The following is a 25,000-nucleotide window of genomic DNA, read 5'->3' as shown; positions in this document are numbered from 1 at the left end:
CCCTTGAGTCCCCTCATTCACAGCCTCATCTACAGACCCACACTCTTGCTGAGATGATGACAGTTTACTCTTCAAAGTCCAACCCAGATGGCCTTCATTAATTTTTCTTTCCACTTCTAGCACTTCATCCATACATGGCATAGGAGAAATCTGCATTCTAATGATAGGAAAGGGTTCAATTTTATTGAGCTCCTCTTTAGCACTGTGTTTGTTATCCTCCTCCTTCATAATAATGGACTTCTGCTTCACATAATCATCTGAAACTCTCACAATGTCCACTTCAATATTTTCCTCCTTAATATCTCCATAAATCTGCTCATCACATCTCTCTTCAGTTTTCCAAACTCCATGGACTGCACTTCTGTCTCCATTCTCACTAATAAAGGTCAAAGCGTCCAGTTGTGAGTGGGCCATCACCCTCATAAGGGCCTGTGTAAGACGATAAAGAGCAAAAATTAGAAATACTGACTTACGACACAAGACATTTAGAAAACAACTGAGGTAAATAATAAACTCGGACTTTACTGTGTAACCCTGCCCTATTTATGTGGGCATACTGGTAATTAAAATGAAATGCATGAAGAATAAAAACACTTCCAATCATCAGCAACTGTTAGACTGCTAGAACCTACAAATGTCTCTGAAATCACTTGAAAGTGAGAAAAGTAATCAACACCGTATTTAACAATAGCTGACTTGTCTTTAGTGTTTGGAATCAACAGAATATTTCAAAATAAGAACACAAGTGGAAGAGGCACGGATGCAAATTATGGGACTCTTCATCTAATATTTGGTTACACAACCTTTAGAGGCCATCACTGCCAACAAGTGATTCCTGGCGCTCTCCATGAGACTTCCCGGTCTTCTGGCCCACTTGTCCTCCGCAAACCACGCCAGCTATGTCAGCTTTCAAGGGGGTCTTTTCCAGACTGCAGGTTTCATTTCATTCCATAGACGTTTTACTGGATTCAAGTCAAGGCTCATAGACGGCCACCTCAGAATAGTCCAAAGTTTTGTTCTTCGCCATTCTTGGTTCTTTTAGGTGTGTGTTTTCACTCATTATCCTGTTGGAGGGTCCATGACCTGTGACAGAGACAGAGCTTTCTGACACTGGGTGGTACGTTTCACTCCAGAATGTCTTGATGGTCTTGAGGTTTCATTGCTCACTCTTCAAAATCAAGGAGCCAGAGTGGTTCTTCAGAGCGATGCCATAGGGGAAACATTTTTGGTTCTCAGAAGACCCCTCCAGAACACAAATTGAAATGGCATGGATACAAATTATGGGGCCCTTCATCTAAATATTTGGTTGCACAACCTTTAGAGGCTATTACTGCTAACATATGATTCCTGGAGCTCTCCATGAGACTTCGGCACCTGTCCACAGGTCGTATGGCCCACTCATCATGAGCAAACCGCTTCAACTATGTCAACTTTCAAGGGGTTTTCTCCAGACTGCATGTTTCACTTCTTTCCACTGATGTTCCATTGGATTCAAATCTGGGCTCATAGAAGGTCACTTCACAATAGTTCAATGTGTTGTTCTTAGCCATTCTTGATGCTATTAGTTTTGTGTTTTGGCCCCTTATCCCGTTGGAGGGTTCATGACCTGCGACTGAGACAGAGCTTTCTGACACTGGGCTGGACGTTTCACTCCAGAATGTCTTAATGGTCTTGAGATTTCATTGTGTCCTGCACTGACTCAAGGTACCTGTGCCCATACACAGCAAAGCATTCCAGAAACATAAGCGAGTTTCCCAGTATCTGTAGTGTTCTTCATACTCCAAAAGTTTAGATGCCTAAAGATGAATGCATTATTGGTGGATCTTTATGGCGAATCAGACGCCAAATCTCCAGTTGCTGTTTATTTGCCATTACTCCCTTTTATCCACCATGGCTGAAGCAGATCAAGATTTAATGCTTCTTATTCCCGGAGAATTACTTTATGCCAAAATTAGAAAATAACTGAGTTTAGTAAACTTAGACTGTCGCCTCCGTCAACTTTGCAACACAAGTCTGCTCTCCTCCAATTCCTAATGCATAATAAACAAAGTGCTGCCCCACATTTTATTCTCTTTATGCATCTACACGCTGCGCTATGACTAATTGGGAAATAGTAATGTGTCTGTCTGTATCTTAAAATCCCACATTGCCCCCGTCCACGACCCCATTTCTTTCTCTGGTGTTCTCCCTTCCATTTTAAAGACACCTCGCACTCCGCTCTTATTCTCCTTCTCTGATTATTTCTGTGACTCGAATAGCCCCGCGGCCCCCCAGTTTATCGGCTCCGGATTTCTTATCCCCGCCTCTCTCAGTCAAGTCACCTCCTTGTTTAGCTAATACCTGACCAGTTAGTCCTCCGCTCGTCTTCAGTATCTGCTGTTTGGAAGAGCAGACAGGGCGAGTCTTCTTCCAGCGTTTTTAACAGCTTCTGCTCCTCGGCTCTCTCCAGATCATCCGAGGTTTCCGCTGGTTGCTCCCTGATGTCGATTTCGCACTCGGCTCTACTGTTGTCTAGCAAGAGTTTTTATTAGTGCAGTCAAGAATTTCGAAGTTGCGGTTTTGTTGTCACTGTGAACTGCAGAAGGATGATCAACAGAGAAACGCAGAGCGCGCAGGGAAGTGCCACTGCGCATGTGCCCGGTGAAATGCCTTGGAATGCGCATGTCGCGGCTCTAAAAAAATCTCGTTAAAGATTTAGACGGCGTGCTAGTGCCACCTACTGGTACTTACGAATTCTGAAGATTTATGTGTTAATTTATTTATTTATGTATTTAATATGGAACACTTTTGAATATATAGCATAGATGTAAACAATATTACGTCCAACTTGGGAAAGGTTTGAAAAGTCAATGTGAAGCCCAACCACACCAGGATGGACTCGTGGGACCAAACTTCAGATTTATTATGTGTTGTTCCGCGGACAAGAGTGTATGTGACTCTGTAAAGGGACGAAAATTTAAACTTAAATTTGAACTTTTGGTGGGCTAAAATTCCACCAAGCCGATGTGCAGAACTGACCGAGACCCACCTGAAACGCTTAGTTACAGTTAATGCTCCAAACGGGGGTCACGCCAAATCCTAAAAGGAAAGGTTTAGTAAAGGTGCTACTCGCAGATATGTAAATGACAGAGTATGATATGTTTGTCTCATTTGTTTAGCTGTGTTCTCCATATCTACTTTAAGGACTTGTGTGCAAACATGACGATGTTTTAAATCAGATTTATGTAGGAATATGGAAAATTCTGAAGGGTTCCCTAACTTTCAAGCACCGCTGTCGGAAAGTAAAATTACACTCCTGCCGAGTAAGTCCTTATTCATTTTAAAATCACAAAGTGCGTTACACTAAACAGGGGGCTCAGGAAAACCTATCGGACCTTATACGGGCCGCGCAGAATCCATCAAGTCAACTCAGCACAGCATCAAGTGGTTAGGACCCTAATAGGCAGACCGACCACTTCATCAAACTGAGTGTCCACTGCTCTACGGTGACAACGTCGCCACTTTGGCTGAACGTCAGTCACACACCCATGAAGACCACAGGGGTCAATCCCCCCCCCGGTTGAGTTTCAAGGTTTAAGCAGTGTGTCTGACGTCACACACCCCACCCTCTTTCCTGCTAGCAAAGGCTTAGCCAATTAAATACACACACCGCCTATAAATTAATACCAATAACACCATAAAAGGTGTAACAGCAGTTTACTCAGGTTGCGTTAGTATATAAAATCTAAAAAAAAAAAAAAAGAACCCACAATTGTCTCTAAAACAACTCGAAATTGACAAAAGTAATTGACACCCTCATTGTTTATTCCGTATTTAACAAAAATCAGATTTTACTTTAGAATTTGTATTTAGCAGGATATTTCAATTAATAATGCAAATGAAAACGGCACCGACACAAATGATGGGACCCTTAGCCTAATATTTAGTTGCTCAACCTTTAACGTTTGCAATCACCGCACACAAGCCATTCCTGGAGGTCTCCATGAGACTTCTGCGCCTGCCCACAGAACACGCAGCCCACTCGTCCTGAGCAAACTACTCTAGCTGGGTCAGCTTTGAAGGGGGTCTTCTCCAGACTGTATGTTTCACTTCATCTCATAGATGTTTCACTGGATTCCAGTCAGGGCTCATAGACAACCACCTCAGAATAGTCCAAAGTTTTGCTTTTCACCATTCTTGGTTCTTTTAGCTGTGTGTTTCTACTCATTATCCTGTTGGAGGGTCCATGACCAAAGACTGAGACAGAGTGTTCTGACACTGCTAGGGATGTTTCACTCCAGAATGTCTTGAGGTTTCATTGTTCACTCTTCAAAATCAAGGAGCCAGAGTGGTTCTTCAGAGTGATGCCATAGGGGAACCATTTTTGGTTCTCAGAAGACCCCTCCACATGAAAGTTCTGTGCAAGTGCACCCTTACACAATAACACAGGCTAAGTTCAGGCTTTCTTATTCTCTTTGTGTCCTGCGATAGGTGGCCTACCATACATTAAAGATTTCAGTTGTTTTCTACATATCAAAAACTTTTTCAAAGAACTCATCCCAGAATGAAACAGTGCTGTGTCAAGCAAGTGGAACCGTACAACCCAGTAAAGAACCATAAAGTGCCATTAAAGAACTGGCCAAGGCAACCCATGGGGCTGTTATGGCTCAAGCACGTATGGCTGCCACAGGGCACACTGCTCTTCATTGGTGATGTGACAGCTGACAGCAGGGACACAAAGAATTGTGAGGTGTGTAGAGACATCTGCTCTGCTCAACTTCAAGTAGATGCCTCCAAATGGCACTTCATCTGACAACAAGATAAAGACCTATATATACTGCTGAGGCGATGCAGGTGTTTAAAAAAACGCTAAAAAATATGGAAGATTCTTGAATGGCCAAGCCAGTCACCTGATATGCTGAGGAGAACACTTAAGGGGACAAGCAACCAAAACAAGCAGGAGCTGAAGATGGCTGCATTCGAGAAGATCCTCAACACCCGATGATGTCTATGAATGGCAGACTACCAGCCATCATTGCATGCAAGGGATATGTGACAAAGTCCTAAATATGATGTCTTTGAAGATTCTTAGTTGTCCAGGTCAAGTTATCTGGTAACTGAGTCATGGCAACTGGACTTCTTTCTAGATCCTAAATATGATGACTTTAATAGGCCTGCCATTGCTGTGCCCCAAACATCGTGGTGCCCTGAAATGGGGGGACTGCGCAGAAAGAGTGTGGTGTGACAGAAATGTCTGCAAATCCACTTCAATGAAAGTCTGCAATGTGCACTTTGATCACAATGTCAGAATTGTTTGATTTGTAATTTTACTGAATTTCTACAAACATCGGGATACACTTCTTCACACAAAGAGTTGTGGGACTTCAGGAACAAAATACCAAGACATGGAGTGGAAGCAGAAACCTTTAAGAAGGGCCGAGACGAGACCTGAACCAAAGGTCGCCTCTCATTTGAGTACACACTGTTTGTTTAATATTTTTATTCGACTATTTTATTTGTATAATATATACTTTATTACCAATTCATTTGAGCCTCTATACATGTCTCTGTGTCCCCAAAATAAACTTTAGAAACAGTGAGAACCTGAACGTCTCCATGACCGATGGACCCTGGCACAGTAAAAGTCACGGGTTATTCAAGCAAACGTCACCAAATTTGATTTTTTTGTTTATTTATTAAGCAATTTCTCCTTGATGACACAGTTTGAAAACTGAAGCCCACCGCACTGAACTTCTCTGTTTGACTTCAGAGCCCATGGACTTTAAGACTCAATGTGGTTTAAGCTCCTCGTCTCCTGATGAACTCTTCCTTGGGCTTTTCTTCAACGTGTAATTTCTTTGGTGAATTCTAGCAGATGTATTGTGACTCAAAGTCTTTCTGTATTTTCCACAGATTCAGGGCACACTCAGACGCCTGCACTTTACTGTGTTGTAGATTCTCATTTTAAATAGAAACATTTGTCATTTTATCGCTCATCAATCTGCACTTAGTAACCCATGACGACAAATCTAAAACAAGTTTTCAGAAAGGTTTGCAAATGTATTCAAAATCCAAAAAATTATATCTGAACTTCATAGAAGTATTCAGGCCTTTATTCTCCTACTTTGGAGAGGCCCCCTTGGCAGCAACTCCACCTTTGGGTATTTTTGGGTAATTCTTTGCCCACCTGGATTTGGGCAGTTTAGCCAATTCTTCCTGGTAGATCTTCTCAAGCTCCACTAGATTGGATGGGAAGCCTCTGTAAATGGCCATCATCTGGTCTCTACCTGCATTTCCTATGGAGTTTAAGACTGGACCACTCAGAGGATAGCAGTGTTCTCCTCAGGTCATTGCTGCATTGAAAGGTGAGCCATTGCTCCATTCTCAGGTGGTGTGCTGTCTGGAGCAGGGTTTTCTTCAAGGATCACTGCATTCATCCTTTTCTCAGTCTTGATCCTGATTTGTACCTCCATAGCATGATGCTGCCACCACCATGCATTACCGTCAGACTGGTATTAGGCAGGTGGTGAGCAGGGTCTGGACTTTACCAGACATAATGCTTGAAGTTCTGTCCAGAATCTCCAATATTTATTTCATCAGACCAGGGAATCTTTCTTCTTGTGTGCTGAGAGTCCTTTAACATGTCATATGACTTCTACTCAAGAGTGGCTTCCATCGAGCCACTATACCATAAACGGTGAGTGTTGCTGAGATGATTGTCCTTCTCACAAGTTCTCCCATCTCAGTAGAAGACATAAGAAGCTAGAGTGACCATTGGGTTCTTCATTACCTTAATGATGAAGGCCCTCTTTGCCCAGTTACTCAGTCAACTCTAGGAAGAGTCCTGGAAGCTACAAGCTTCTTCAGTGTCATGATTATTGAGGCCACAGTAACAACACTCAAAAGGCTGTAGAAATGGTCTGATCCCCTTGCTCTGATATGTGCCACGCCACAATTTGACCACAGAGGTCTACAGTGAGTTCCTTGGATTTCATGGTTTGCTTTTTTGCCCGAGCTGCAATGTGAATTGTTGGACCTTCTGTCTATAGGTACACGTGTGCCTTTCTAAACAACGTCCAATCAGTACAGTTTTACGTGGGTGGACTCCAATGAAGGAGTATTGGAAGACCAGGGAGGCGGCAGTATAGTTTGAGGGTGGTAAAGGAAATAGATGGTAGGTTCTGCATGGTTGTGGAATAACCAACACCATCACCCTCTGCTGGGGTCTTTTTTTTTAATTATACATACCCTTATTCTTCCTTTGCAACATCTAATAAAACTATAGGTGTACTTCAATCAAGTTCTGGACACATCTCAAAGAGAATTACAGCAAACGGGGGCTCAAGAGAATAATTTGGAGTGCCACAGCAAAGGGTCGGAATAATTCTAGGATGGCAGATTTCAGTTTTTAATTCTTAATGCATTTTTGATTGATGAGCATTAGTGGCAAACTCTTCAATTTAAAATTAAATCTACAACACAATTAAGCGTGCAGAAAGTGAAGGAGAGGAACACTTTCTCAATCCACTGTATGACAATGATAAGGTCTCTCCTTTAGGGCTGATCTCTTCATGTGTGTTATTTAATTTTCTCTGCTCCGTCTTGACAGGAGCAAATCGCACTTCATAGGCATCAACTGATGACGTCTGAGGTGTGCGCTTCGGCTGACAGACCTTCGACATTCCTTACACTGCTACTGTTTTTCTTCTTTGCATGAATTTTTTGGTGCTGTCGGAGGCCTGAACCCTGCCTGAAACTCTTCCCGCACTCCGAACACTGGAAAGGTTTTTCACCCGAGTGAATTCTTTGATGAATTGTAAACGCTGCACTCTGAGTGAAACACTTCCCGCATTCAGCACACTGGTATGGCTTCTCACCTGTGTGAGACCTCCGATGAACCATAAGGTGCCCATATTGCTTAAACGTCTTTTCGCAGTCATTACACTGGTAAGGTCTTTCTCCTCTGTGGACTTTATGATGACGGCTGAGACGTTTTTGGTTTGTAAAATGCTCACCGCATTCACTGCACTGTAGGAGGTTTTTGCCGGTGTGATACATCGAGTGTTCTTCGAGATACGATTTCCTCCAGAAGCCCATTCCACATTCATGACATTGGTAAGTTTTTTCTCCCGTGTGAACTTTCAAGTGCTGGGAGAGATTTGTTCTGCGTATGAAAGTTTTTCCACATTCACCACACTGGTAAGGTTTTAATCCACTGTGAACTTTGCGGTGTTCGACGAGATTTCTTTTGTGTGTGAAACTCTTTCCACAGTCACTGCACTGGTACGCTTTTTCGCCTGTGTGAGACCTCAAGTGAAGTTTAAAGTGGGGATTCCAGCGGAATCTCCTGCCACATTCAGTACACTGGTAAGGTTTTTCCCCTGTGTGTATCCTCATGTGATTTTTAAGACCTACCTTCTGTTTGAAGCTCTTCTCACATTCACTACATTGGTAGGGTCTCTCTGCGCTGTGAATTCTCTTGTGTCTTTTCAGGACTGCACCCAGTCGGAAGCTCTTCCCACATTCAGTACACTGGTAAGGTTTTTCCCCTGTGTGGATTCTCATATGATTTTTAAAGAATACCTTCTGTTTGAAACTCTTCCCACATTCAGTACATTGGTAAGGTTTGTTCCCTGTGGGGTTTCCTTGCTGATGTGAAAGTTGTAGACGCTGACTGAAAGACTTTTCACAATCTGTACATTGATAAGCGATTTCTTCTGTTTGATCTCCTACATGCAATCTTTGACCTGAATCCAAAGGGAAATTCTTTCCACACCTATGACACTGATGTGTTTTTTCTTCTTTTTCAATGTTCTGGTGCATTTCATGATCATCTGTCATATTCGAGTCCATAGACTTCTCTGTAGAGCATACTGGAGTAAGCATTTCTTTTTTAACAGTAGAAGAAACTTCAACTTCTGTGTCCTCCTCTTTAATACCGATGAACTCCTCCGTCTTAATGCTGAGGGACTCCTGCTTCCTTCCATGGTCGGAAACCCCAGAGGGCAAATCTGAAACATTTTCCTGTTTAATGGAACTAGAAATTTGATCATGAAAGAGTGGAAGAGGTTTGAAAAAGTGCAAACCTGTAACTCGTTCTTCTAGTTTGGTCTCCAACGTGGGGCCAAAACGAGAAGTTCCTTCTTTGTCCTGAGAAGACCCTTTAGGATATTCTGCATGAGGAAAAAATAAAAATCAGATCATGATATTCATTATGAAGGTACACATACAGACCTTCTCCATTGCACACCAAGCTAATTGGCTTCCACATGTGACCACCTCATTTTGATTCGTTTAGCATGCAAATGGCTATTCCTGGAACATCCCAGCACCTGGAAGTGCAACCGAAAGCAAACAATTGACTAGGGGTGGGAAGACACTTCCAAAATACAATACAATTTATTTTTACATAGCCCAAAAATCACACAAGGAGTGCCACAATGGGCTTTAACAGACCCTGCCTTTTGACAGACCCCCAAGGCTTGACTCTCTAAGAAGACAAGGAAAACCTCCCCAAAAAACCCTAGTAGGGGACAAAAAATGGAAGAAACCTCGGGAAAGGCAGTTCAATGAGAGAGACCTCTTTCCAGGTAGGGTGGGCGTGCAGCAGGTGTCAAAAAAGGGGGTAAATACAACACAATACAATACACAGAACAGAAGTCATCCTCAATCCAATATAATAGTGCAATAGAAATATTACAAGGACAGAGCAGAATTCAACAGTAGATGATGTCCCATAATACGATTTGGATTTGTTCAGAGTCCTGAAGACCTCGGCCATCAAGCTGCCTCCCCCCTATTGACCATTCCACAGCTGAGTCAGCGCTGGGCCAGCCAATCCGATGAAAGGACCCCTCTACCCGATGATTCCCATGATCCTCCAACAGAGGCAGGCAAAAGATGTCAGGGATAAAGTTGTGGACAAGCACAAGTCAGGTGATGAACACAAAAAGATTTCAAAGGTTTTATCAATCCCTAGAAGCACACAGTAAAATCCATAGTCAAGAAGTAGAAAGGGTCTGGACCCTCTTCTAGGACCCTGCCCGGGTCAGGCTGTCCCCCCAAAGTGGATGGAAGAGTTACAAGGAATCTGGTCAGAGAAGGCCACCAAGAGGCGAATGGCAACTCTGAAGATGTTACAGAACTTAATGGTAAAGAGTGTGACAACAATATCACTGATGCCCCACAAATATGGCTTGTATGAAAGGTTTGTTCCACTCCTCAAGAAAGGCCAAATCAAGTCTCATTTGAGCTTCGCCAAAATGCACCTTAAAGCGTTTGAGGCCAAGTGGAAAAATGTGTTATGGCCAGAACGTGACCAAAATCAAACTATTTGGCCTCAACACCAAATGACGGGGATGTCAAGACAGCTCACCATCAAAGCAAGGAGGTGGTAGTGTCCTGTTGTGGGGGTGTTTATCTGCAGCAGGGACTGGGCAACTTGTCAGGGTAGAAGGAAAAAAAATGGATGGGGCAAAATACCATCACATTCATGAAGAAAGCCCCCTGCACTCTGCCAGGCAGTTGTCAATAGGAAGAAGGTTCACCTTTCAACATGACAATGACCTGAAACACAGAGCAAAACTGACCACATGATGGCTGAAGGAGACAAAACGTGAATGTACTTGTGTGGCTCAGACTGAGTCCAGACTTAAACCCTACTGAAGTTTGGAGACCACCAGGGGCCACCCTCTAATTTGACTGAGCTTGAACAGTTCTGTAAAGACGAGTGGGCAGATGTTAACAGAACATATGGATACAGAAGTAGCCCAACAGAGACGAGACTGGAATTAAAGTAAAAGGGGGTCCTGCAAAGTACAGACATGGGGGGTGGCGTGACTGATCCTTTATCAATTTGAACCTTATCAATTTTTAATTTATCATTTTTCTGAACTGTTGCTTTTATATCTTTGACTTGGGTGTTATAGGTTGCATTGAGTAACTAAAGCTGTGTTTTTATTTTAGACTGTAAAGCAACAAAATGTCAATACCTTCAAAGGGGTGGGTGGTCCTTTTCTATACTCACTGTAAGCTTTTAAAAAATAAAAAAAAGCAAAGCCCCTGACACAGATAAATATGAACACTTACCGCACTCTGAATCCTCGTCCACTTCTCCTCCGGTGTGAATTCTCTCATGAGCTTTAAGCTTCGGTGACGCCTTGGAAGTCCCTCCATACTTGGGACACCCATACATTCTGTCACCCGCGTGAATGCGTTGGTGCGCGTTGAGGGCCGATGCCTTGGTGAACGTCTTCCCACATTCAGCGCACTGATTGGACTTTTTTCCTTTGTGATTCTTCTGCTGGATTTGGAGGAGTTGTAGTTGACTGCGGGGCTGAGGATTTTCCAGATCTTCTACCGCCTGCTCCTCACCCATCTTCCCTTGTGTCCCTTCATTCACCGGCTCATCTCCAGCCCTACACTCTTGCTGAGATGATGATGGACTGCCCTCCAGATTCCACCCTTGATGGCTTTCGTTAACTTTGTGGTCAGTTGATAAATCTTCATCTCTGCATGGCAAAGGAGACACCTGCTCCCCTTGTGTGACCTCCACTTTAATGCTGAGCTCCTCCTTCTTAATACTGATGGACTCCTGCTTCAGATAATCATCTGAAGCACTCATAATGTCTACTTGGGCGTCTTCATCCTTAATGTCTCCATGAGGCTGCTCAGTAAACTCTTCAGTTTTCCAGACTCCATGGCCTGCACCTCTGTCGCCATTCTCGCTACAGATGGCCAAAGCGTTCAGTGCAGTGTGGGCCATCAGCTCAGGACCTTCAGGGGGGCCTGTGTGGGAAGACAAAGATCAAAACTTAGAAACTCTGACTAAGTTCAGACACACGTTAAAGAGACTATAAATAGACAATATATTCACACTTCATTATTTCACTTTGCTGTATTTAAGTGAGCATACTAAAAATTAAAATGAAATGCATGAAGAAAAAACGACAGCACACTCGGACTGCAACCAGATGAGCATCAACTAAAACTTTGAATCTGAGGTACCGAGGAAGACAAATGAAAACGTGTCTCATGAAATCCGAAGTTTGCAAACTGGCCAATCAGATCTGCTGGGCTCTGCGTGTGGTCCGTGTCAACAGATTTTATAGGAGGTCACGTCAGGCTACACCGTAGGCTCAGTGCCGAAGTGTAAATCTGACTTTACTTTGCGCTTTCTCTGAGTAACTTTGATAAGAATTCACCAAGAAAAATGCTTCTCCTGTTTGGGAGTCCTTCCGTCTTATTTCAGCCAATACGGTAACATTACAAGGACTCTTACTGCGTACAATAACACAGGAGACGTTCAGGTTTTCTTCATCTGTTCCATCCTGCTAGGTAACCGAGTCTACTTTATACATATTAGTCACCTTCTGAAATCCCAAAGCTTCTCCAAATCCACATGCAAAGAACCCTTTCTGGGGGTCTTGTTCAGAAAGCGGACGCCAAAAACAGACGACACTTGGTTTTAAAATTAGGCACCCTTACACTATTTTAAGATTAGGCACCCACTGCAAATTTTAAAGATTAGGGACCCTGGTGTACCTTACCTGGCGTTACCCCCACAAACCTTAAGTTCAGGGTTTGTAGTAGGGGTGGGCCAGTCTAAAATAAACGACAAGAAGGAGGTGGCGTCCACTTTCTGAACAAGACCCCCTTTCTGGAATGACATGGTGCTTAATCAAGCAATGCTTCTAGAGGAAAACCACACAACCCAGTAAAATGCCATTAAGGAGCCAGTATAGAGAGTGCAGTACATGGGCTCCCATTTTAATAGGATTGGAGGGAAAGTCCTGGAGCGCACCCAACATCTTTGCAGATAATTCATGGGTTAGAAAGGTCAAGAACTGTGCACTGTACTGTATTTGCTTTTTTTTCCCCCAAAGGTAAATTATTTATTGTGCTCCAAGGAAATGGGAAACAAAAACAACACATCATTGATGCTAATTCATTACCGCTCTTTGCATTAGAAGAGAAAGGAGAGAGGAGGTGAAACGTGTCATGGTGGGAATCCCCCTTAATAACAAGGACAAGTGTCTGTGTGTTTGGGTCCATCCTGTTGCTATTCCTCTGTTATGTGCCATTTGGTATGGGATTCCTAAAAACAGTGTTAATGTTTGTGAGGCACCATCTGTTGGAGTGAAAAAGGCAATGGATCTTACTAGTACACACATTACAAATACCTTCTAAAAGATGAAGCAGTGCAAACATTAACACTGAGTACGCGGAGGATTATGTCGATTACTTTGGGTTCAACCCATCATAGTTGGGTAGAACTGCCATTAAATATAATAATAATTAGACGGTAACGCTTAAGCAATGAGAAAAACACAAAATGATTTTCAGGGTTTTTGTGTATTGTCAAAGGCAGGCAAAATATTAAAAATGTAAGAAATCATCCCAGCTCTAATACAGTATGAAATTGGTTGTTTCTAAACAAAACTGAATTAAGCGTTAAGCCTTTACCATGATTTGATTTTCTGTTTCCCATGATGCTCCTCACCCACGGGTTACACAAACACTTTTACTGAGTTTTGCTTAGTGGATGCATTTCCACATTACTTTGTAAGTACAGACATTCCAGAAAAAAAAATTAAAAAATGACCAAAGGGCTGATAATCATGCACATTTGATGCATTATTCATAAAGTGACTGTTTACAGTAATATTGTTATTATAAAGACACTCTGCTCAGTAAAGAACAGGCTTACAAAGATCCTCATTTATTTATAATTTCGACAATATTTACTTTGAAGGTCTGGTCAGAGACACCAAATCACTCAGTGGGCTTAGTTTTTTGTTTTTGTCTATTCCACGTGCTGCCAGCAGATGGCGTAGTGTTTATATGAAACATCAAGAAATGAATCATTTCCACTAAGCACTTTAACGGAATGATTCAGTGATTTATGAAACGTCACGTCACCATCACTGATCCTCTGTTTAAACATCCTAATGCCCCCCATTTCTTTCCACGTTCTTCTAACTTCCAGTTATAAGCTCACCTTGTTCGTCACGCTTCTCCTTTTCTGTTTCTTCACTAATAACCCCGTCTCTCCCAGTCCAGTCCAGCCCAGTCCACTGGTCTTCGGTCGCTTCCTCTTTAGCTTGTACTGGCCAGTCCGTCCTCACTTCGTCCACTCGGACGTGATGTCTCGTCTTAAAAATCTGCTGCTTGAAGGCGCATAGAGGGCGAATCTTCAACTCCACCTGTTTCTCGTTTCTAGTTTCGAATTCTCCAAAGTTTCCACAGCACGATCCCTGATGCCGATGTCGCTCCTGGTTCCACCATTACTTTACAGGATTTGGGAAATTTTCAGTTTATTTTAGCAAAGACGAAAACGAAGCAGTTGCGCTTTCTTTAGGTTGCGAGCGGCAGAAGGAGGACCTAACAGACACTGACGTCATCGAAGGTGAGGTGCCACTGCGCATGTGTGATGTGAAGCGTTGTCGTATTCACATGTTCCATTTCTAAAAACCGTCTCAATGATTTAGACGGTGTGCTGCTGCCACCTACTGGTATTTAGGAATTACGGAAAATTTTCTTTATTTTTATTTTTTGTAATGCATAATTTATTGTAACTTATTGTAACACTTAATTTTAACTTTGCACGTTCCCAGAATGCTTTGTGTATCATCTGTATAACTAGTATCAGGTCAACTGCAGCAAGAGTGTGAAAAAACGCCCTTTCGTTCAGCCAGACATTACTTTCTAGTTTTATTGCTATGTTGTCATTGCAGTTGTAACGGAACAAGAAGAAAGTTTTAGGCCAGTTAAACGTTACCGCGTATATATTCTGTAGTATCTGTAGAACCGGCTTTTTCCAGTTGTGGATCACGATAAGGTAGGTGGTCTTCATACATGAGCTGCTAGTGGACTTTCCCCGAGTGTTGGGATCGATTCGTGTAGTGTGTGTCGTCTGCGCGTTCCGTCGGTGTGATTGACAATTGTCCTTTTTCATCTCACTGTTGTTTTATTGACTTGACGTGTTGTCGTTTCATTTTTGGAAATTTAAAACCAAGAGATTTGCTTGGGCAGCGAGTGATTGCGTTGCTCTCAGTTTGCTTATCTTAGAAATCTGCTGTCCCGGGTTTTATGAGACGACGACCATCTCAAAGGGTGTCACGGTAGTCCGATGCCGGATGAGACAGACCGGGCACCAGCATCCTGTTGTTTGACTCTGTGTTTGTGTTTTGAGAACAGTTCATGGACTTGCATGTCTTCCCAGTTAGTGCCAAAGAGGGTAGACTTGAAGAAACAGATAAGTCAAGATAGATAGATAGATAGATAGATAGATAGATAGATAGATAGATAGATAGATAGATAGATAGATACTTTATTAATCCCAAGGGGAAATTCACATAATCCAGCAGCAGCATATAAGAACAATATTAAAGAGTGATAACAATGCAGGTATAACAGACAATAACTTTGGGAATTGGGACAAAGGAATTGGGAAATAGCCCGGGTGGAATTGAAGAGTCACATAGTGTGGGGTCTCCTCAGTCTGTCAGTGAGCAGGACGGTGACAGCAGTCTGTCGCTGAAGCTGCTCCTCTGTCTGGAGATGATCCTGTTCAGTGGATTCTCCATAATTGACAGGAGCTCAGCGCCCGTCGCTCTGCCACGGATGTCAAACTGTCCAGCTCTGTGCCCACAATAGAGCCTGCCTTCCTCACCAGTTTGCCCAGGCGTGAGGCGTCTTTCATCTTTATGCTGCCCCTCCAGCACACCACCATGTAGAAGAGGGCGCTTGTCACAACCGTCTGATAGAACATCTGCAGCATCTTATTGCAGATGTTGAAGGATGCCAACCTTCTAATGAAGTATAGTCGGCTCTGTCCTCTCTGGCACAGACCATCAGTATTGCCAGTCCAGTCTAGTTTATCATCCAGTTGCACTCCCAGGTATTTATAGGTCTGTACCCTCTGCACAGTCACCTCTGATGATCACGGGGTCCATGAGGGGCCTGGTCCTCCTAAAATCCACCACCAGCTCCTTGGTCTTGCTGGTGTTCAGTTGTAAGTGTTTTGAGTCGCACCATTTAACAAAGTCCTTGATTAGCTTCCTATACTCCTTCTGCCCACTCCTAATGCAGCCCACCATAGCAGTGTCGTCAGCGAACTTTTGCACGTGGCAGGTAACATTAACATTAACTTTAGAGAAGTCTGCACAAAGAATGGAAAAATCGGCCATGGACCCCTTCATCATTTTCACAGCAACATCGCCACTGGTGAATTCAGAGTTGCGCTTTTTAAACTAAAGGTTCAAAAATTGTACTTTACTGGTGGTGTGTTTCAGCGAGCTGTGACTTACTGGATTTTTTTTTAGACTTTTTGCTCTTTTTTTGACTGCGCCTTGGGATTCAGTTTTTGGACTTTTGTTTTGCGTTTTTGATAATCGTGCTCTTTGGAGATTCACCGTGTTAAGAGTATTTTTCTTTTGAAGAATAAAACCTTTTGTTTTTATGAAGTTTCTGCCCGCTTATCCCCCTCTGGTGGGCTTTACTGGAACTGCTTTTGTAACTTTTCGAAATTTACACACTTTGGATTTTCTAGTTACAATGACTGAGTTGTGTGGTTCTTCTTTGAACCATCGCTTGACAAAGAACCGTGTCAATCTGTGAAGAGTTGTTTGCTTGTGGAATCGGCTCTTTAAGCCTTGTTAAGGTCCCTAACCTGTGGAAAATATGAGATCTTCAACGTACAGTAGGGTAATAATCAGGATACAACAGATCACGAAAAGCTCCACTTTGCCTGCTGCAGGTACCAAACCAAAGAGTCCTTTAAATGCCAGGAAGCCAGGGTTATTTTATAAATCTGTTGTCCCTAGTGTGTGCTTGGTGTGTGTGGGTGTGTGTGTGTGCCCTGTGGTGGGCTGGCGCCCTGCCTTGTGCCCTGTGTTGGCTGGGATTGGCTCCAGCAGACCACCGTGACCCTGTAGCTAGGATATAGCGGGATAGATAGTGGATGGATAGATGGATGTTTATTATCTATTCATAATCTAAATTAATGAAGGATCTTTCTGAAACCTTCATCAGGATGGTGCTTTTGGAATCAAAAATGTTTCCCCTATAGTATCACTCTGAAGAGCTACGCCAGCACTTTTAATTTCTGGAGTGAATGTTTTTGAGATTTTTGTCTGCGTGTGTGTTTGATCGACACAACCTCTGCTTGGCTCTCTGCGTCACTGTGCTTTGCAGGATGAAGTTCAGTTTTCTGTTTGAGCACCCCTGGCCACATTTGTAGTAAATCATAAAACCCCGTGGGCTTTCCTTTTCATCAAAATCACGCAGAGCCTCCAAATATGTAAACTAAAGGCTCTTCTGCTCATTTTGTTGTGATCTCCCGTGTAAGAGACATTCTTTGTAAGTTAGTGTGAAATTCCTGTTTAGCGCAGATAAACATCACTTTATATACTGTACACTTATACAGTAGTAGTGAAACAGGACATATTTTAAAAATCAATCAAAAAAATGTAATACTTTGTATTGAGAAGAAATTGTATTCATAGGTTTCCTATCCTATAGGGCCTCTTGCTATCAGAGGTGAGAATGTAGCTGTGATCTCTTTGCCAAAAATGTAAAAAGTTGGCGAGGCATCTCTGGCCAAGCGGAAGGTAGTTACGCTCTAACGTCAAACGTGTCTGATGGTGTGCAGCTCTGACCAGAGAGCGTCCCGCGCGTGGAGAAGAAGAGCACGTGGCCGTGATATCTGTGCCAATGAGCAGGGACCCTCCAAAACAAACGTAGCTGTTATCTCTCTCAAAAATGTCAAACGTTATTCTTTACCAACCTCTCTCGATAATGTGTGCTGAACAAACAGGTATCGCTAGCTAAGCAGAGACAAGGTACACTCCAACACGTGGCGACGGGTTGAGCGACTCGAACGGAGGATGACGCGTGAGTGAGGAGGGCCACGCCCCCCACCCAAAAGATAAATCGGTGCCGCAACCGCACTGATACTTAGCGTCGCAAAATCAAAAACCCGATCTAAATCCGTTATGTAGTTTTCTCATGAAAAGCGGACAGACATAGACAGACGGACGTTGGATTTTAAATTTTACATATATAATCAGAGTATTAGGCGGTTACTGTGTTCTGTCCCTTTTCCTGAGCTGTGCAAGCATTTAAATTTACCAAGACATGCATCGCTCCCGGCTGGTTCGCAGTGGGCCGACATGCTGTATCGGTATTTCCCTGCTTCATCTTTGCGATCCGGAGCAGCAGAGTGACACTGATAGTGGTCTGACCTCCAAGGGGATAATTGCATGCATCACCACCAAGGGTGCATTGTTTCAAATCTAGGCATATAATCGTATTCAACAACCCACCCCTCTCAAAACTGGATTAAGATAAAGCTGACAGACTGGGGAGTACTGAGTGTGGCCAAGGACGCCTCATTACTAAGCAGGTCCTCTTTGAGCTTCACCAAGCCTTCTGGATGCGGCAGCCCCAACTCTCTCCCCGATTACAGCCACAGTCTGGGCAGTGCCGCTCTTGTGCTGACGGTGTCCATTTGTAAAAACTGCAAGCCCCGTTTCTCTGTGCTGAGAAATTCTGCCTATAGGAATAAAATTATTATTGACAAATATGAAAAAATAAAAAATTTGGCCTTTGAAAATTTGAGGGAAAGAAATACCCTTTATTTCAGATTCATTTAGTACCACAATGCATCCTTTGGAGGTCCCGGCCCATATTTGTGCTAAAGGTACCAGCACCACCCACCTTTTTACATACAGTACATTGGTAAAAGTCACCTCCTGTTCAGTTTCGATTTTTTGGTGTAATCCTTAAGTATTTTCTCCTTGGTGAAACTGGACACCAAGTTTCTAAAGTGAAGCCCACAATATTAAAGTTCTCTTTTAAGACTTTGAGAGTCCAAGCACTTCAATAAGATTCGGTGCTTTAGCTCAAGTCCTCACCTCCTTTAAGGACTCAAGAAAAAATGTTTATTTTACTGGCCTGCTTATTAGACATACTGAAAGCTTAAAATGCTTGTAAGAATTTGTAATTGTACTTTGTGTAAACAAATGTTAACATATTGAAAATCAAATATTCATTGAGATTATTTAAAGATTGTACTAAACTTGTATTCACTGCACCTTAAACAATCAAAATGTTAGCCTCTGTCTGTTTTTACATTATTTACACTTTATAACAGAATTGCAGAAGTTATTCCAAAACTAAACCATAAGTAAAGTTCTGTTATTGAGACATGATAAGTAGCGATTTATGCAAAAAAAATATTGACATCTGTTTAAGGACATATTTAGGAATTCTTTTATGTTTTCAAGCATTGTTCATCAGACTAATAGTAAAAATACGCTGTTCAATGAAACTAAATGTACAGTAGAACTGTTTATTCTGAATATGTAATTGAGTGGTCTTTCAGTCTTAGCCCCTAAATCTTTTATTTTATATATTTTTATTTACATATTTTTGATAAAGTGGAAGAAAACAGCAAATAAGCAGCTGATAAGCTCGTGGCACTTTAATTTTTCAAATTAAATGAAAACTGATAGATGAGTTGGGTCGGTGAGTCTGGATGGATGGATGGATGGATGGATACTTTATATAATTGAGTTATTCTTGTGTGTGTGTGTGTTAATTAATTTTATTTAGTTGGAAAGACATGATATAATTGGATGGAAATTTGTCACATAATTAGAAAGTGTAAAATGACCATAAACTAAACATGTTGAATTAACATGTAGTGATTGGTTTAAGTTAAAATATTTTATTTGAGTTTGATCGATACAATTTAAACAGTTTGGAATAACAACACTAAATATAATCAATCCAGTTTAATTCTTTGGGATTTGAGTAACAAATATGGATGGCCTTATATTAACTAAATTAAATCATCTTTAAATTACAATGTTAATTTCTTTGAAATTATTCAAATCAATTACGTGGACATTTGACACATAATTGAATTGAGATAATCTAAAGAATAATTGTTTTGAGTGTAGTTTGGCTAAAGGTCCTCCTGAAATCAACACGCAAGTTAGTCTCCTGTTTGAGATGGACGTCTCCATTTACGTTGTTTTGTGCTCTGCCTTGACGGGATCGACCCTCACGACTTGTGAGTTTTCTGATGGCGTCTAAAGTGTGCAATTCGGCTGAATGACTCCTCACATTCATCACACTGGTACCGTTTCTTTTTTGCATGGATTTTCTGGTGCTCTCGGAGGCCCGAAACTTGCTTAAAACTCTTCTCACACTCGGTACACTGGAAAGGCTTTTCATCCGAGTGAATCCTCTGGTGGTTTACAAGGTTTATACGCTGTGTGAAACTCTTTCCGCATTCGGCACATTGGTAAGGCTTCTCACCAGTGTGACACCTCTGATGAACCAAAAGGTGTCCGCGTTGCTTAAAAGTCTTCTCACATTCATTACACTGGTAAGGCCTTCCTCGTTGGTGAACTTTACGGTGACGGGTCAGATTCTCCTGGTGTGCAAAATGCTTTCCGCACTCGTTGCATTCTAAAAGTTTTTCTCCAGTGCGAATAAGTTTTTGGCCCGTGTGAAAAGTCGAGTGTTCTTTGAGGCTCGTTCTCCTCTTGAAGCTCTTTCCACACTCGTTACACTGGTAAGGTTTTTCTCCTGTGTGACCTTCCTGGTGCTGGACAAGGTTTGTTCGGTGTGTAAAAGCCTTTCCGCATTCACCGCACTGGTAAGGTTTCAATCCTCTGTGAATGTTCCGGTGCTGGTTAAGATTTGACCTGTGTGTGAAACTCTTCCCACAATCACTGCACTGGTACGCCTTTTCACCTGTGTGGTATCTCAAATGAAGTCGAAAGTGGGCATGCCACATGAAACTCTTCCCACATTCAGTGCACTGGTAAGGTTTTTCCCCCGTGTGAATTCTCATATGAATTCTGCAGTTTGCCTTCTGTTTGAAACTCTTCCCACATTCTTTACATTGGTACGGCTTCTCTCCAGTGTGAGTTCTCTGGTGATTCCTCAGTCCCGCACCCAGCAAGAAGCTCTTTCCACATTCGTTACATTGGTGAGGATTCTCTCCCGTGTGAGTTCTCTGATGATGTGTGAGATATTTTCGATGGCTGAAAGTCTTCTCGCACACATCGCACTTGAATGGCTCTTCCCCCGTGTGAATTCTCACGTGAATTCTAAGGCTAGCGTTGTGTTTGAAACTCTTGCCACATTCACTACATTGGTACGGTTTCTCTCCCGAGTGAGTTCTCTGATGATATGTGAGGTATCTTTGCTGGCTGAAAGTCTTCCCACACAGATCACACTGGCACGACTGTTCCTCTTTGTGAATTTTCATGTGACGACTAAAGCTTGTACTCTGTGTGAAACTCTTCCCACATTCATTGCATTGGTAAGGCTTCTCTCCAGTATGAATTCTCTCGTGAATTCTAAGTAATGCGCTCAGTCGGAAACTCTTTCCACATTCCTTGCACTGGAAAGGTTTGTCCCACGTGTGAGTATCCGGATGATGTGTCACTTGTACACGCTGATTGTAAGCCATTTCGCAATCAGTACATTGATACGCCATTTCTTCCGTTTCATTTCCCACTTGCAATTTATGGCTTGGATCCAATATAAAACTCTTTCCACATCCAGTGCACTGGTGCGTCTTTTCTTCTTTTGGAATATTCTGGTGTATTTTATGATCGGTTATAATTGAGTCCGAGGACTGGTCTGATGAGGATACTGGAGTAGGCAGTTCTTTTTTAACAGTAGAAGAGAGTTCCACTTCAGAGGCCTCCTCTTTAACACCGATGAACTCCTCCTCCTTAATGCTGGTGGATTCTTGTTTCCCTCCATTGTCTGAAACCCCAGAGGTCAAATCCGGGATATCTTCTTGCTTAATGTAACTTGAATTTTGATCATCACCTGGTGGTACAGTTTTGGAAAAGTCCAAATCTGCAGCTTTTTGTTCCACCTCAGTCTCCGGCCCGATTCCAAAATGAGATGTTCTTTCTGCATCCCGAGAAGAGCCTTCAGGAATTGCTGGATGAGAAAAAAATAAAAATCAGAACAAGATATTCACTGTGACGATAACTCATAAACCTTTAAGATAAATTTTCATTATCTGAGGCAAATCTTACACTGACATGGAGATAAATAAGAAGGACATTCAAAAGGTTTCCACACTTTTTGTATCTACAGTGGTACCTCGGTATACATCCGCTTTGGAATAAGTCCAACTTGGTATACGTCCCGTTTGGACACGAAACATTTTGCTTGGTATATGAGCTTTGTTTGGAATACGACTCGTGTGCTAGAACACCGCGCGTGCGCTACCCTTCTGTAACTCCCTCGAGACAAAGCCACGACTGCCCAAGAGCGTCAGTACGCCAGTTGCTAGCATTCAGTGAAAAACCCGCGCTATAACTCTCTGTGAATTTTCACAATTTTGTGTTTTTTCACGTAAATTTGAATTGATTGTTGAAAAGTATGAAGGTGGCATGTGTATCCGGGACTTGGCTGCTGCATACCGTATGCCGAGAACGACGGTATCTACGATTGTGAAAAACAAAGATTTTATTAAAAAGTAAAGCGAGGTTAAGTTTTCATTTATTTCATCTAATTGCTTTTGTATTTATGTATTTTAGTGTTAAGAAGTGTTTCAATTATTTTGTACAACCCCATCAATGTATAATATGCCAATAATAATAGGATTTTTTTTCATGGTAATGGATTAATCATTTTCCCTTTATTTCTTATGGGAAAAATTTGTTTGGTATAAGTTGAAGGATCTGGAACGGATTAAGGACGTACACCGAGGTACCACTGTATTTAAGAATTTCAAAAACAAATGACATCACTTTTCACCTTCGTTTGCAATGCAATTTTCCCAGCGTCGTACCAACTTTGTAATGCCCAATTACTACTCCTCAATCCCACCTTCACCGTTTCCAACAAAGACATAAAATTACAGAAACTTTTTGCACGTCCCTCGTATGAACACTTACCGTGGTCTGAATCCAGATGCCGTTCATCTCCGGTGTGAATTCCCTCCTGAGCTTTAAGCTGCAGTGACCTCCTGAATGTCCTCCCAGACTCGGGACACTCGTATGTTTTGTCTCCTGTGTGAATGCATTGGTGCACTTTGAGGGACGATGATGCCTTGGTCAACGTCTTCCCACATTCAGCACACTGATTCAGTTTTTTTCCTGTGGGGCTCCTCTGTTGGATTGGATTTTCCTCAGAGGTGTGCTGATCCTCTACAGCCTGCTCCTCACTTGCTTTCTCTTTTAAGTCAACTCCTAAAGTGTCCTCATTCATAGACTCCTCTCCAGTCCCACACTCTTGCCGAGATGATGTCTGGCCGACCTCCACATTCAACACGAGATGACTTTCCTTAACCTGGTCAGCTGATAAATCTTCATCTGTACACGGCAAAGGAGACATCTGCATTTTAATGGCAGAAGAGAGCTCCATTTCTGTGACCTCCACTTTAATGCTGAGCTCCTCCTCCTTCTTAATACTGATGGACTCCTGCTTCATACAATCATCTGAACCTCTCATAATGTCCATCTTAGTGTTTTCATCCTTAAAATCTCCATAAATCTGCTCGGCATCTACCTCTTCAGTTTTACAGACTCCAGAACCTGTGCTTCTATCTGCATTGTCACTACAGGGGGCCAAAGCGTCAAATCCAGTGTGGGCCATCACCTCTGTACCTTCAGGGGGGCCTGTATGGGAAGATAAAGAGCCAAACTTAGAAATACTGACTTAGTTTAAGCACACCTGTAGTACTAGGGTGTTGTACCGTATTAGCCATTACGAATGTAGTGACAAGTCAAGAAAATGACCCCTTTTATTGGCTAACTATGAAGAAGGGGCCTGAGTTGCCAAGCTTGTATATTTTAATTGTTTTAGTTAGCCAATAAAAGGGGTCATTTTGCTTGACTTTAAACACACCTAATAAGACATTTAGGGAATCTAAAGTAGGTAATAAACTTTCACTTTACTGTTAAACACTTCCTATTTAAGTGTGTATAATAAAAAATTAAGTACAATACCATTTATTTTTGTATAGCACAAAATCACACAAGGAGTGCCGCAATGGGCTTTAACAGGGCCTGCCTTTTGACAGTCCCCCAGCCTTGACTCTCGAACAAGAGAAGGAAAACTCCCCAAAAAAAAACCCCTGTAGTCGCCAATCAGCTTCAGTCACACATTAAGCATCACAATTTATTTGAGAAATTCCAGTCTGGAATTTATAGTATAGATTGGATTAACTGGCGACTGGACCAGTGTGAGAAAATGGGAGTTGATGGCAGATCCTCAGCCTTGAAAATTTTGGGATGTAAACCTACGGACTGTATATTAAATAACAATATACAGTCCGTAGGTTTACATCAAAAATTTTCAAGGCTGAGGATCTGCCATCAACTCCCATTTTCTCACACTGGTCCAGTCGCCAGTTAATCCAAGTTAAAATGTACGTTTATTGCTACGTGCACTTTGTGGAAAAGCTCCCTTGCTCTGCTGTCGATTGCTTCTGTGATTTTGTTTCCTCGGTAAGTGACTCCATTAATGGCGATTTCGCTAGTAGATGACTAGAGTGGTTAAGGATTTACTTAAAAATTAACCAAGTTGGACAAAAGTTTCCTGCTTTTTGTTTAAGTCCATCACATGAGAGACGTGACGTACCATAATACTGATTTTCTTTTAATGTCGTTTTTTAACGAGTGTCAGAATAATGAATTCTGAATTATATCAGAGAATTGTAAAGGAAAATGTCAGGCCATCTGTCCATGAACTGAATCTCAAGAGAAGGTGGGTCATGCAGCAAGACAACGACCCTCAGCACACAAGTCGTTCTACCAAAGAATGGTTCAAGAAGAATAAAGTGAATGTTCTGGAATGGCCAAGTCAAAGTCCTGACCTTAATCCAATGGAAATGTTGTGGAAGGACCTGAAGTGTGCAGTTCATGTGAGGAAACCCACCAACATCCCAGAGTTGAAGCTGTTCTGTACGGAGGAATGGGCGAAAATTCCTCCAAGCCGGTGTGCAGGAATGAACAAAAGTTACCGGAAACGT

At 42.3% G+C, this 25,000-nt stretch overlaps 2 protein-coding genes across 2 annotated transcripts; both read right to left on the bottom strand.

Annotated features, from left to right (window-relative positions):
- Window positions 1-5,203: 5,203 nt before the first annotated feature.
- LOC120536547 (zinc finger protein 2 homolog) lies at window positions 5,204-14,380 on the bottom strand. Its single transcript, XM_039764937.1, has 3 exons — window positions 13,979-14,380; window positions 11,068-11,766; window positions 5,204-9,152 (listed from the first exon to the last, which is right to left on the bottom strand). Exons 2-3 carry the CDS (start codon window positions 11,741-11,743, stop codon window positions 7,612-7,614), a joined length of 2,217 nt encoding a protein of 738 aa, XP_039620871.1. The 5' UTR covers window positions 11,744-11,766; window positions 13,979-14,380; the 3' UTR covers window positions 5,204-7,611.
- Window positions 14,381-18,597: 4,217 nt separating this feature from the next.
- Window positions 18,598-23,642, bottom strand: LOC120536546 (zinc finger protein 271-like). Its single transcript, XM_039764936.1, has 2 exons — window positions 22,923-23,642; window positions 18,598-21,957 (listed from the first exon to the last, which is right to left on the bottom strand). Exons 1-2 carry the CDS (start codon window positions 23,620-23,622, stop codon window positions 20,051-20,053), a joined length of 2,607 nt encoding a protein of 868 aa, XP_039620870.1. The 5' UTR covers window positions 23,623-23,642; the 3' UTR covers window positions 18,598-20,050.
- Between the last annotated feature and the right edge of the window lie 1,358 nt (window positions 23,643-25,000).

Source organism: Polypterus senegalus, chromosome 10, assembly GCF_016835505.1.
Source record: "Polypterus senegalus isolate Bchr_013 chromosome 10, ASM1683550v1, whole genome shotgun sequence".
Classification (NCBI taxonomy): Eukaryota; Metazoa; Chordata; class Cladistia; order Polypteriformes; family Polypteridae; genus Polypterus; species Polypterus senegalus.
Note: the sequence above shows the minus strand (reverse complement) of the source record. Positions and strands in the feature narration are given on the sequence as shown.